Here is a 13042-nt window from a genome sequence, read left to right as displayed (position 1 = left end):
TTTGGTTCTGTGCTAATCTGGGCGCCGAGGATGGCCTTGCGTACATTTCTTTTGTAATTCTCATCTGAGGCCTCTCCCGAGAAATTTGCACTGTTCTGGCAATGCACATCCGCAAAGCGTATGACCCTGTGAGTCACGAAGCAATTGTTGGAATTTCCAACGGTTTCATAGCCTACCGGGTCTGCACATTCATCGAAGCCTTCCTGCGCGCTCACACCTTCTCCATTCACCTGGCTGGCCAAACAGCAGGCCATTTCGTCGCAGATTGGGGTGTTCCACAAGGATCTGTGCTTGCCTCAGCCTTTTTGAACATTGTCCTCCTTCCACTAGCTTGGAAGCTTGTGACGATACATAACGCACAGTAAATAACGTATGCAGATGACATCACTGTTTGTTCAGTTCATTCTAAAATCTGCCACCAAGAACAAGCGCTCCAAGAGGCACTAAAAGGCGCGCACAGTTGGTGTGCTCAGATAGGGCTTCAAATTTCCAAGGACAAGACGCCTTACATGTCAGCAGTGAACAATTAGGGGGCCGTCTACTGGCATTCCGGCTTCGTCAGTTGATTATGCATCAGCAGCCACTACATGAGGCTTCAACTTTTCGTGTACTTGGCCTTGAAGTATATTGTTCCGGATCCGGGGCACTATTGGTCAAGAATGCAAAGCAACAGGCAACAGAAACGATACAGTTGATACGTCATATTGCGAATAAATCTGGCGGGGCGAGCACCAACAAGGCTCGCCTTCTTGCCCATTCTGCACTGCAACCACGACTCGTCTACAGAGACCAGTTTAACCACCTCATGAAGGTAGAATGGGCTCGCGTTGAAGCCAATAATCACGAAGCCCTGCAGGCCATAACAGGTCTACCACGTCCCACTCCATTGCCAACCCTGCAGGCCGAGTCCCAACTCAACGTTATCGACAAACTCTTGCACCAACGTCGATGCGGGCGCGCGCCAAAGCCATCAAATTTCTGCTCCGCTGCTTCTCTGGTCAGCTACATGGGGCCTGAAATAGTAAATCCAGCTTCTACGAGAACCGATGTAGCTCCTAGAACAGGGCACAATTAAGTGACAATAAGCATTTTGGTGGTCTGTATAGTCCAATTCCTCACCAGGTGAATGCTCAAGTTTCCCGCCTTCGTCGCGCCAGTGATAGCCAAGACGATGCGACTCTTGTAGCATACACTGATGCCAGTGCGAATGGCACCATGATTCACGCAGCTCTCGTGTGCCCATTGATACCAGAGGCAAGCCAGACGTGCTCGTATGCTGCCGATCCTCCACCACCGGCCTATCTTGCCTAGCTTGCCGCCATACGAGACGGCTTGGCTGCGTTGCGCGCTTCTGTTCAAACTGCTCGATATTCTCATATCATTCGCGCGGACTCGGCTGAAGCCATCCACGACATACGTAGGGTATCTCGGCCCACTCTACTCTCAGACAACATTCACCGTCTTGCTGCCACTACGAATATCCTGATACGCGTCCTACTATGGACGTGCCCAGGACTCATGTAAGTCATCTCCGTCACTTCCGGGCAACAAGCTTTCGGGCTGGCCGCCCACCCGACCTTGAACTTTAGATTCGTGGACCATATCATAGTTGAAATCTAGTACAATGCTTGTGCCTGTATAATGCCTGCACTATACAACCATTCGTATAACAATCCCTCCCATGGGATTGACAGTAGTCAGAAATAAAATTAAACAAAAATACAGGCGGCAGTTTTCAACACATTGACGTAACAGGCAGTAGAGAACTCTGGGGCGCTATAACGTAAAAATATTCCAAACTTTTGTATTCCAATTCTGTAATCATCCCTCCGCGTGATTGGCAAAAAACATTTTTGGGCTATCCCCACTTCACCCGTCTGTCACGCGACGTCACGAAAACCGCTATAGCTCCCCATCTGATATGACGTGTATACACTGATTATGCAGGACTTGACCGAAAAAAGAAAAATAGTTAGTTGATTCGATGCCTTTCCGCCATTAGCCCCCGGCTATTGGTCAATTTTTTTCGGGCTGCACTCACTTCCCCTGCTTGTCATGCGACGTCACAAAACTGCAAAAACCCTCCGCGTCAAAGTGACGGGTACACATTAAAGATGCTTTAATATGCCGAAGAAAACTGAATTTTTTTCAGAATAGCCGCAGGCTGCCCCATTCCGAAAGGAATAAAAGATGGCTACCGCAAATCGCTGAGGCACTGGCTACTCGCACCTGCCGGAGAGCATGGGTTTAGTTGCGTATAATAAAACTTCTTGCGTGGCCGTGTAACGTTTTTGAGCACTTTCGGCACGTTTACGACCTCATTCTGCCAACTCTTCTTTACTGAGGATCCGTTTTAGCGTCATTCTTGAGCTTCCGTTGCATGCCGCCGCGATTTTCGACCAGCCACCGCAAGCTAAGTAAGGGAAAGCAGACCAATCGCAGACGCCGGGACCACCTTCTTCATTCGGTTATCGACTTTCAGTGCAGTGGCTCGGCCTTATCGAGCCCCTGTCCACTTGAGCGTGCTCTTCGCGTTTTGTCAGCCTATTAGTTATGACAAGCCGCTCAGTGTAGGCAATGTTATTCGTTTTTCCAGCAAAGAAAGGGGACCTCCTATGAAGGAGGAGAGTGTTTGACTGGTCTATTAAGACAACCCTGCAGGTGACCGTCCGGTGCGTGCGTCGGCGGTTACGCAAATTTGACGTCAGGAGATCGGAATAAAAACATATTGGGGTAGTTTTACGTTATAGGGTCCTTGGTGATTATTTATGACTACCTTGTACTTCTTGAACGTGTAGCTAAATCTAAGTACACGCGCGCTTTTTTCATTTCACCCCATCAATATGCGACTGCCATGGCCGGAATCTAACCCCAGACCTCGGCTCAGCAGTGCGACATCATAGCCTTGAAGCGAACGCGCTGTGTAGGTAGAGAGAGTAAGAATGGAATCTATTTACGTGCGCCGCAAACAAGAGAAATCAATTTCTTTAATTTTGTTGCACAATAGTTAACATATTTGCTGGAAGTGGAATAATTGAATAATTGAATAATAAACTATTGGGAACCAAAACCAGTTACGAACCACAATTGGGGCACCTCGCTTTTGTGTGAAAGGGATAACAGGGAGTTGTGGCCCGCGGATGCAGTTTGGCTAGCGGAATCCAAGGCTGGCGAACAGTAATGTTTATTTTTCTATTTTTTAGGGAAATCTACCTCAAAGGAGGCTCAATTGCTGACGTCGCTGTGGCCACGATGCTGTGCATGGGTGTTGCCTCTCCGCACCGGTCAGGACTCGGTGGATCGTTCATGGCCCTCATCTATAATGGGTAAGACCTGTGCTTGCAGGCGGGATGCAACAGCTTTAGCGTACATATTGCAGCAACATAGTGTGTATGCAATCTGAAAAGTTGCGATAACTTCCCGGTGTGGACAGAAACTATTTCGCGTTGCCGCCAGCTATGTGGAATCTTCGACCTATCACCACCGTCCTCTGAATGGAAATCGTGCGCATCCAACATTGCTGAAACTCGGTAGTAGAGAACACAGGCACAGACGTGGAACGTGTCGCTTGATGCAGGGGGGTGTATGGTAGATGCAGATCCACACGATCACAGCAAAAAAAAGTTTTTCTTCAAAGCTCTGTTAAAAATTAGCCGAAGATCCCGACGCTTGCATGCAAATGGCGTGCGTGCAAACATCACGAGCGTTCAGTGGGACACCAGAACGCAGTCGCCTGCATTACGGTAGACTGCCGCCGCAGTGGGGATGCCTCGTCAAACTGTTCTGACCGCCAGATCGGAAACCCTAGTACTCTCGATGCCCGCTGCGATGACAGGCACTGCCACCTCTTCGTTGTGTTGGGACAGTGCTCGTTCAGCCCCAAACTAAAAAGAATGAAAGAGTTATGTTAGAAAAATGCGCATATAGCACCCATTTCAAAAGAAACTTGTTTGCTCTAGTAATATTCTTACTCTGTTGATCTTGTTCTTTACGTTTATATAATATTGTGGACAGTTTTGCGACGGTGCAACAACAGGTAATAAATTATTTGCTGCAATTATTCCATGGCACGCTCAAATGCACTCATTTCTAAAGTAGACGGTCCTCAGTGAATATTCCCTGTATTGTGACCGAAGAATTCGTTTTTATTGCCATTGCCCCCTTGAAAAGACAAAATGTTCAGTTATTTCAAGAAGGCTTCCTTATTGTTTTGGAGAAAATAAAATATGCTAAAGAAGATAAAAAAACTTCTTAAAGAACTTTTTTCTAGATCGACGGCATATTAAGAACGCCTTACTCTCTGTTACTCTCTGGCAGAGAACGCGCACATAAACGTCGTATTCCTTTGCGCATCAATTTAGCCTATATAACTTACCAGGTGCGCGCACGAATATCAACGTAACTCGTATCTACGGCATTCGACGGGCTCATACATCTTCAGTATTGTGAATTGGCTTCATGTTACATATTTAACTCTGCTACATCAGTCATGCCTTCCAGAGGCATGGCTGATGGCTGTCGTTGTGCCCCTCTTAATAGCGAGAAACTCGGTATTAAGACGGGCAGACTTGTGCGCCTCAAGTGGATATCACGAGCTGTCGACCGGTGCACTGCTGACTCCATCGCGGACGTCGTATAATCCCTGGAGGGTGCCAGAGGCTCTCGCGAAGTGGCACTCCTTGTGATTCCTGATGTGGAAAGCGGCTTTGGTGGCTTGCCTTACCCGGTTATTGAGCGCTCTCTGGACGAGTTGGGGGTTACGGAATGTCTCCGGCATTTTGTCACGGCCTTTTTCACAGGGCGCTGCCTTTGCGTAAAAGTGGGAAAGACTATGAGCTCCCCACGGATAATCTGTGCCGCACTGCCGCAGGGATCTGTTTTAAGCCCCATCCTTTGAAACTTGGCCCTGGCTTCTCTTCCTTCTACCATACCAGCAGACCTGCGTCATCGCGTCTACATCTCCGTATACGCTGATGACGTAGCTCTGTAGACTCGGGGTCCCACTAGAAACCTTCCAGTCATTCGGTGCTGCTTGCAGAGAGCCCTGGACGAAGTTGTTTCCTACTTCCAGACAGTGGGCCTCTCCATATCGTCCTCAAAGATAGGCGACGTAGTTTTGAAACCCTTCTGGTCAACCCTAGCGTGACCATACGCCGACGAACTGCCTCGACGTGCTGGGTGGCAACCGGATACCATGGAAGCGGGTTGTTACCTACTTGGGCCTGCAGATTGATCACCGGCTCTCGTGGGCGCCAGCTGCCAGGGCGCCCATCGCTCAAGTGCAGAAGGTTCAAAAAGCTGCTGGCCGTTTGCTGCTTCGCGGCAGAAGATGCACAGCATAATGATGTATCCGTTTATACACCGCCGCGGCTACGTGAAGGCTTCTTTGTGCACTCCCTCTCGTGGACCCACCCCGCAGGTTTGTGTAGACTGCCTAGAGCTCCAGCATCGGAAAGTCATCCGCATGATTCTTGGCTTGCCAGGGACCTCGCACATTGTTGCCACCCTAGCCGACGCACAGGCTTGGTCGCTGTCCCTGCTGCTCCTACAGCGTGGCATCCATCACGTTGGCAGGCTACATCGCGCCTCTGATAGCACGCCTCTGCTTTCAAGGTGGCGGAGCCAACCTCACTCGCGCATGGGCAGCTTGTGTCAGCTATATAAGGATGTTGTAAGCCGTCCTCCCACGCCAGCCGTCCCACCACGTCCTCCGCACTATCAGCCATTGGAGGTCACTACTACGCTGGAGGGCCTCACGAAAACGCGATCCCCATCCTGGACATTGTACCAGGCGTCGGTGTTTCAGTTCAAGGACCGGCTGGATGGACATCTCCACATCTACACGGACCGCTCAGTTCATGCAGACTACGGAAATGCCACCGCCTCCTTCGCGATCCCTGCCCTTCGGCGCTTGGGAGTGTGCCGGCTGCCTTTCGCGGCGAGCTCAACCGCTGCTGAGGTGGCAGGCGTCCATCTGGCGGCGGACATGTTGGTGGACGACCCGCCGTATTCTCCAGTTGCGATCTTCTGCGACTCGCGAGCAGCGCTTCTTGCTCTTCTACCACCGAGACCACCGGCCTTGGCGTTGCCCTGCTAGCGGAAAATCTTCGCGTCCTTGTTTCGGGTGGCATGAAGTTGTCACTGCTGTGGCTCCCCTCTCACGTCGGCGTCCAGGGAAACAAGGAGGCTGATGCCTTGGCAAAGGCAGAACACGACGCCACTGTACAAGTCGGCGCCGTTGTAGCGTTGCAGCACGTTGCAGCGACACCTGGCGGTGCTCCACCCGAATGGGTGCGTCGCAAGCGGTCGCCCTCACCGTCCACTTCCTGAACGCGCCCTCACAAGGCAGGAGCGGTCTCTCCTGCTGATCAGCTGCTCTTGGACGGCATCCCCGAGGTACAGCAAAGGCCTGGCTTCATCCCCGGCCTGCTCAGCGCGTGGCGAGGACGAAAAAAATCGACCATCTACTTCGTTCCCGCCTTCTCCAAACACAAAGCATCTCTCCACGTCTCATTCCGACGCCTCAGACTCCCAGCGGTCTCGGCATCCCAGCTGCTGTTTCGAAGCCGGCACCACAGCTCCTCGTTCAGACACCTTTTTTACATTGCTGGAGAAGACGGGGCTGTCGTGTAAATTGTGAATGCGCCGTACGGCTACCGCTTACAGCGGTACCTCACGGTACACGGCTCTGCCACCGCCTCAACCTTACCTCTCTTCTCTTTTTTCTTTCTTCTTAATGCACCCCTCCCCTTCCCTAAGGTGCTGAGTCGTGCTCCCTAAAGGGCTGCTGAAAAGAGCGCCTCTTCCTCTTTACAATAACCTTCTGAGCCTCGGATTGCAGATAGGTGCATAAATTTGTTTAATACTTTCACTATAGCTTATTTGAACCAAGTACGTAAAAAGTTTTCAAGCTTACTTTAACAACACTTTGTGTTTCTATCATGTGGAATGTCCAATATATTGAACACCAGGACTGAACTTGGACTCTTCCATACAATGCTCCGCCAGTAACATCCTCCAAGGTTTGCAAGGTTTATGGCTGAAAATAAAGCAGAGACAAAGCACTGCAGTATAGCGGGCACAACATATTTATTTAGTGCATGATAAAGAACATAAAATACGCTAGCAGCTATTGCAACAAAAGATAGGTCACCTTTGCATTAGTATGCGACAACCACTACTTAATCATGTGTGATCTCTCAAAACACCGTCTGTTTTTTTTTTCTGTGCTCTCTCTCTCTCTTAGAGAGCACAGAAGTAAGAATCATGGAATTGAGTAACCAGAATTATGTGAGGAAATTTTTCATATGTTACTAAGGAGCCATTCTCTTGAGAATGCACATCGCAAGCGTAACTGGCTAGTACGTGAAATCGACGGGTGTTTGTCTGAAGCCGCGAAGCAAGTGAACGAGGAAGGCACGTGGCCTCCGTGTTGGTGCAGTTTTGTCTGGAAATTTTGTATGCACATTTATTAAGCACTATAGGCAACCGCAACGCAGATACCAGGATAAAAATTTTTAAACATCCTTCATACTCCTTAAACTAACATTTTCAAAAGAAAGTGTACACTAATATGCCTGAAAGTGCGCTGCTGAACCTTTTGCTATAAATGAACAACGAATAAGATTATGAAGAACAAGGCCCGCTTACTATTTAAGAATACGTGCAGGATGCATTGGGAGGGGTGGGTATTTAAGGCATTACACCGCACTGTGTTATGGGGGGCGCTGTCCTTTACCATCACGCCTCACTCGTACGCGGAAGCCAACCGGTACTTCGAGTAACATTTCCTCAAGCAACGCGTTCGCAACCCCGTGCAGTACCTGCCACCGCCTGTTATATCAGACGCTGCGACAGGAGGCGCCGCGTCGCAATGACAGTGTCTGAAAGCGCTAGCTGTCACAAAGGAAGAATTTGAGAACGCTAGCCTTACCACCGTGCCATCATGCGGCACTAATTGGTACCACCCTGCCAACGGTACAACCATACGGACACACAGCGCGGTTACGCGGGCTTAATGTTGAAAGCGATCTGATTTGGGGCCGCAGTCTAAGTGGGCCAATGGCGCGTAGCCTTGAGTGAGTTCTCACCGCTCACTTTGCGTTCAAGCGATAAACAGCAGGAAGGTCACTAAGCTCGTTGCTGCAGCCGCGATTCCTCACATCAGCGTTTCGACAGCGAGTGTCCGCGGTCATCGAGTGTGAATTGTTCATGTTTACCTGTGCGCACTGAGATCATGCTAGGTAATTTAGATAGTAAGGGAATGCTTACAACGGGGCCTTCTGCTCCGGCAGCTGCTGTGAATGGTACGGCTCCACGAGCCCTGTCGCCGATGCGCACATCGGAGGCATCTAGGCGCACCAAAGGCCGATAGCGTCATGTGCGCCGTAGCCCCGTATGCTTGTGTGCCACCCACGTTCAGGAAATGAAACCTCACTGCACTTATTTTAATGGCCTGCAGCTGTCTTCTCAAGGAAAGGAAATAACAAAAGATTACCAGTCAAAAAGTGAGAATTGCTTCTTAATAAAAAAAGACAACATGGGAAGCGTTGCGGAGGATTCATTGCAAGAGCCCGGGCAGCTCGTTCTATTTACTGTACTTCTGCAATGTTAAAAGGAGTCGAAAGGAATGTTGCAGCAACTTATTACCTTTTTGTAACTTCTGAATATTTTCCTGAGGCTATAATTTGTAAGTGCGAACCAATACATATTTGAAAGTGGTAATTTTAATTATATGGCATTAGTTTTTTTCTGTCGCTTGTATAATTATTCCCCAGAGGCACATACCCCGTGTTATTACATACCCAGCCGCCTCGCTGCACATGCCAATGGAATAACTGGTACTGAGTAGCGCCGCATCACAAACCCAGTAACTCCATTGGCAGATACAGTTTCCCCAGTGGAGCTTGTACTACGACAAAAGCCCTAGATGACCGATGGGATAAAAAATATGTTGTCCTGCGCCACGCCGTGCTAGGTTATGGAACCAACATTCATAGGGAGTTGAACACTTGACCTTTGACTGGAATCGAATCCAATACTTGCATTGTTAAGGCCCATTTAACTAAGACCCACGACCTTTGGTGTTAATTAGGGCGAATTATGTCATTACTTTCATTATAATAAATTCTGTAGCCGAGGCGAAGAAGCCTCAGCACTACCTGTGGTGTTAATTAGGGCAAATTAGGGAACATTTTATGAAGACAGGTCATTAAGGCACTCGAACCCACGACCTCTGTTCGTACCGGCCAAAGAGATATGCGCGAACCGTCCATTTTTCCAAGTTGGATTCCAATTGTCATCGCGAACGTCGAGAACCTAAAGCCACTACTTTTGTTGGGAGTCGAACCTACTGGGAGATAAGGGCGAACGGGCCACTTCTCAAAGTTGGATTCTAATTGACATTGCGAGAGTTGAACCCACGATATTTGGCGTTAATGAAGGAGAAGATAATCGTATCATGCTAAAATCCCTCCTTGCGATTTCAGTATCTAGAAAAAAAAAGTTACTGACGATTACGTTACTTCCTAATGCGAAATTTGAGCGCAGCAAATAAGCTGTTTCACCTTTTCGATAGATTGAGGCAAAGAAATCGAGCAACACATGTATGCGCTATCACAGAATTTTTTTTTTTATTTTTCACACGTATTCCTTTAACAAAGACTCCACTAACAGTTCTTGACAGTCATGAAGGAAGCTTTGTGGTCGGAGAAATAGACTGATATATGTTCGATTTGGTACACCAATGCTTGATTCTCAAAGACGAGATCTATACAAGTGCCTCGCGAGGTTGTCACAGCCGTGGGACGCGTTACGAGCGAGAGGAACGGGATGTTCTCCCGCATAAGTGTTAGGAAATTTCTGTTTGTCTTTATGTCAACATTAAAGTCCCCCACTACTAACATCGGTGTGGATCGATGGACGGTTAATGCGAGTTGCAGGAAGTGCACGACGTCTTTCGTGAGTGCGGTAGGGGCGAAGTAGGCAGCTACTACCAGCAAGATAATTTCGCAGTGGCGAACGGCAGCGGCAATTTCGGCTCGGGCGGTGCACATATACAGATCCGCCGCCACCGATCTGGCTCTCTGATTGCCACCGCACAGGGCGAACGGCAGCGGCAATTTCGGCTCGGGCGGTGCACATATACACATCCGCCGCCACCGATCTGGCTCTCTGATTGCCACCGCACAGGGGTTGCATTGGAGGAGGAGCGAAGAAAGGAATTAAGTTCGAGCCGGCGCTTTGACAACCGGAGACTCGCAGGAAGAGGGGGGAGGGGGGCGGCGTGTACACCCAGCGGCAAACGATGGGGGCAGAAGCGCGCGCAGCAAGCGGACAACACGATAAAGGGAGGAGGGAAGAGATAGCAGCGACTGACTGATGCCGCTGACGCCGATAGTGAGTCAACGCCAGCTGCGGAGTTGGTTTCAGGGACAACGCCGCCGATGCCGACACAAACAATATGATACCCTCGCTTCCGCAGCGCTAAGAACCAGGTCTAGCCGTGGGAAGGTGGTCACGTATTCGTCGACGTGCCGGGGCCTACGTGAAGTAACCGGCGCGTCGGCAACTGAAGAGCACCCTATCCGCCACACAAGAACAGGGGGGGGGGGACCCTTTCCTCCTCTTTCTGCATGGCGGCGACGGTGTTCTATGCAGTCACGTTATCTTGACTCTCTAGCGGCGTCAGCGGCATCCAGCGGTATCAGTCGGTCGCTGCTAGCGCTGGGGGGATGAAAGGGGAGCGGAGCTGGTTACGAGGCCGACGACAACGCCGACGACGACGCGAAACCCAGGAACGGACGCCAAAGAGCTGCGCTCTAAAACAAAGAAATTGTAGCGAAAGAGAGGAACACTGCAGTAGTCCATCCTCTCAAGAGGTGTCTTGTGGGTCAAGCTCTCCAGCGCTATTCTCGGGGAACACCTCTCGTAGTGAGAGTCACATGAGTGTCATCATACCTTTGTCGTCATACCGCTTTTGTCATTCCATCGACGTCCCCCATTACTTCTCTCATTCCATAGACGTTAGCGCGTAGGGGTCATACAGTAGTCATACCGCTATGCTTAAGCGTTACTATGGCGAGTCAATCTCATAGCAACATAGCAGTATACCGTATTAGGCCACATATAACCAAGCCAATTGAAGTCTTAGAATGCTAACTAGAAATGTTAAACAACTTGACTTCAGAAATGTGGTGTGTTGCTACACGTTCGAACGCTAATGGCATTATTATCGGCAGTCATCATGAGATGAGTTCTGCCGTAACTTTTTAAATATTCTCTTTTTCCAAGAACTATTGTCGCTTGGAGTTGACTAACTGTCGATGTGTTGTACCGCACCAATATTGATATCTTTACCAGCTGCGGCAGCAATGTCTTGATGGCGCTGTAGATGATTTATGAATAAGGGTAAAAAATAAAGTTAGAGTTATCCGTGACACTCACATGAATTTACATTGCTTGCGTTCATATCTATGAGCCATTGGTTGTACCAATTAATTGCGTGAAGGCCAGAGATGACTCTATTGATGTCTTCACCATGCAAGCCTGTGGCGATAATGGTGCAAAAGCAAAAAAAAAAGAGTATCCGCTCAAGAAATAAAAATTGGAGGACGCTTAAGCTTCCCCTTCATGAGTGGAACGCGATAGCGTTATCGCACGCCGTTCGCACCGCCTACTCGAACGCGCTACGCCAGCCAAACGTCGCGATCGGCACAGATAGCCGGGTCCCGACGCGCCATGAAGGCGGACGTGATCATGGGGCAAGTGGCGCGCCACGTGTCGGGGCAGCGCCGTACATTGCGAGGAGGGTGTCTTCTGTGTTTGCCGCAAGATGGCTCTGCGTGTGCGCAGAGCGCAGAAGAAATGTAGCGGAAACGTACTTCGCTACTCGTGAAACTGCGACTTATGTAAGTTACATGGTCATAATTACCGATATACACCGCAGTACAACTTTCTACGGCACGTTTCTAAGGCAACACCGCATTCACTAGAGGCGATTTTGTCCCGTTTTTAAGGAATGAACTCGTGGCTGAGTAGTAGCGTCTCCGTCTCACACTCCGGAGACCCTGGTACGATTCCCAGCAGCCCATCTTGCAAGATGTTTTTTATTTATGAAGTGCCTTATGGGATTTATCGCTCATGGCCAACGACGCCGACGCTGACGACACCGGCTTTTCTGCGACACGAGCTCCTTAACGCCCTCGCGTTAATATACAACAGAAACTTCGTGGGAGCCGTAATCTCGACCAGACCTCTCTCCGCAATGCCGACACCCTGGCTGGCCACGTGTTTAGCAACATCGTCAACTTTACTACCCGTAGAGCAAGTGGCTGGCCATCTTAAAGATAACGCTGATACAGAAGCGCACTCGTTTCCACATACCAAGGGAAGCGAAAGTCTGAGGTTATGTTTCTTTTTTATTGTGTTTTCTATAGTTGTGCATCGTGGAAACCCGCCGCGGTCGGTCAGTGGCTATGGTGTTAGGCTGCTGAGCACGAGGTCGCGGGATCGAATCCCGGCCACGGCGGCCGCATTTCGATGGGGGCGAAAACACCCGTGTACTTAGATTTAGGTGCACCTTAAAGAACCCGAGGTGGTCCAAATTTCCGGAGTCCTCCTCCACTACGGCGTGCCTCATAATCAGAAAGTGGTTTTGGCACGTTAAACCCCATGATTTTTTAATCGTGGATACGTCATAGCGGGAATTTCAAATTCCTTAAGGTCAATACACCGCGCGGTGGCGAAGAAAGGAAACGGAATGAAACGTCTCTGATCCCTGTGAGTGAATTCGCAAATATGCCGTCGTCGTCGCGCGCCATACGCTGTTTGCGCGAATGAAAACAGATGGCGGTGAGCCAACGATGCAGCCTCAATCTTGCGGGCGGAGGGTAGGAAGCGCGCCATATTCCGCTGCAAGCATTGCAGCATAGCAGAGCCGGAGTGTTTGAAGTGGGGGCGTTGTTACTCCGGCCGCGCATGAACGCGTGCGCTTTATCATGAAAGCGATCTGCTTTGAGGGGACATTCTAGATAGGCCGACG

At 49.7% G+C, this 13042-nt stretch overlaps 1 protein-coding gene across 2 annotated transcripts in view; it reads left to right on the top strand.

Moving 5' to 3' along the window:
• Positions 1-13042, top strand: part of LOC126540908 (uncharacterized) — a 314198-nt gene that overhangs the window by 168457 nt on the left and 132699 nt on the right. For both annotated transcript variants that reach the window (XM_055076072.2, XM_055076073.2), the window contains exon 2: positions 3204-3326. In XM_055076072.2, coding sequence (XP_054932047.1) covers positions 3204-3326 — 123 coding nt within the window. The remainder of the gene's footprint in view (positions 1-3203; positions 3327-13042) is intronic.

The sequence above is a fragment of the Dermacentor andersoni genome, chromosome 2 (genome assembly GCF_023375885.2).
Source record: "Dermacentor andersoni chromosome 2, qqDerAnde1_hic_scaffold, whole genome shotgun sequence".
Taxonomy (NCBI): Eukaryota; Metazoa; Arthropoda; class Arachnida; order Ixodida; family Ixodidae; genus Dermacentor; species Dermacentor andersoni.
Note: the sequence above shows the minus strand (reverse complement) of the source record. Positions and strands in the feature narration are given on the sequence as shown.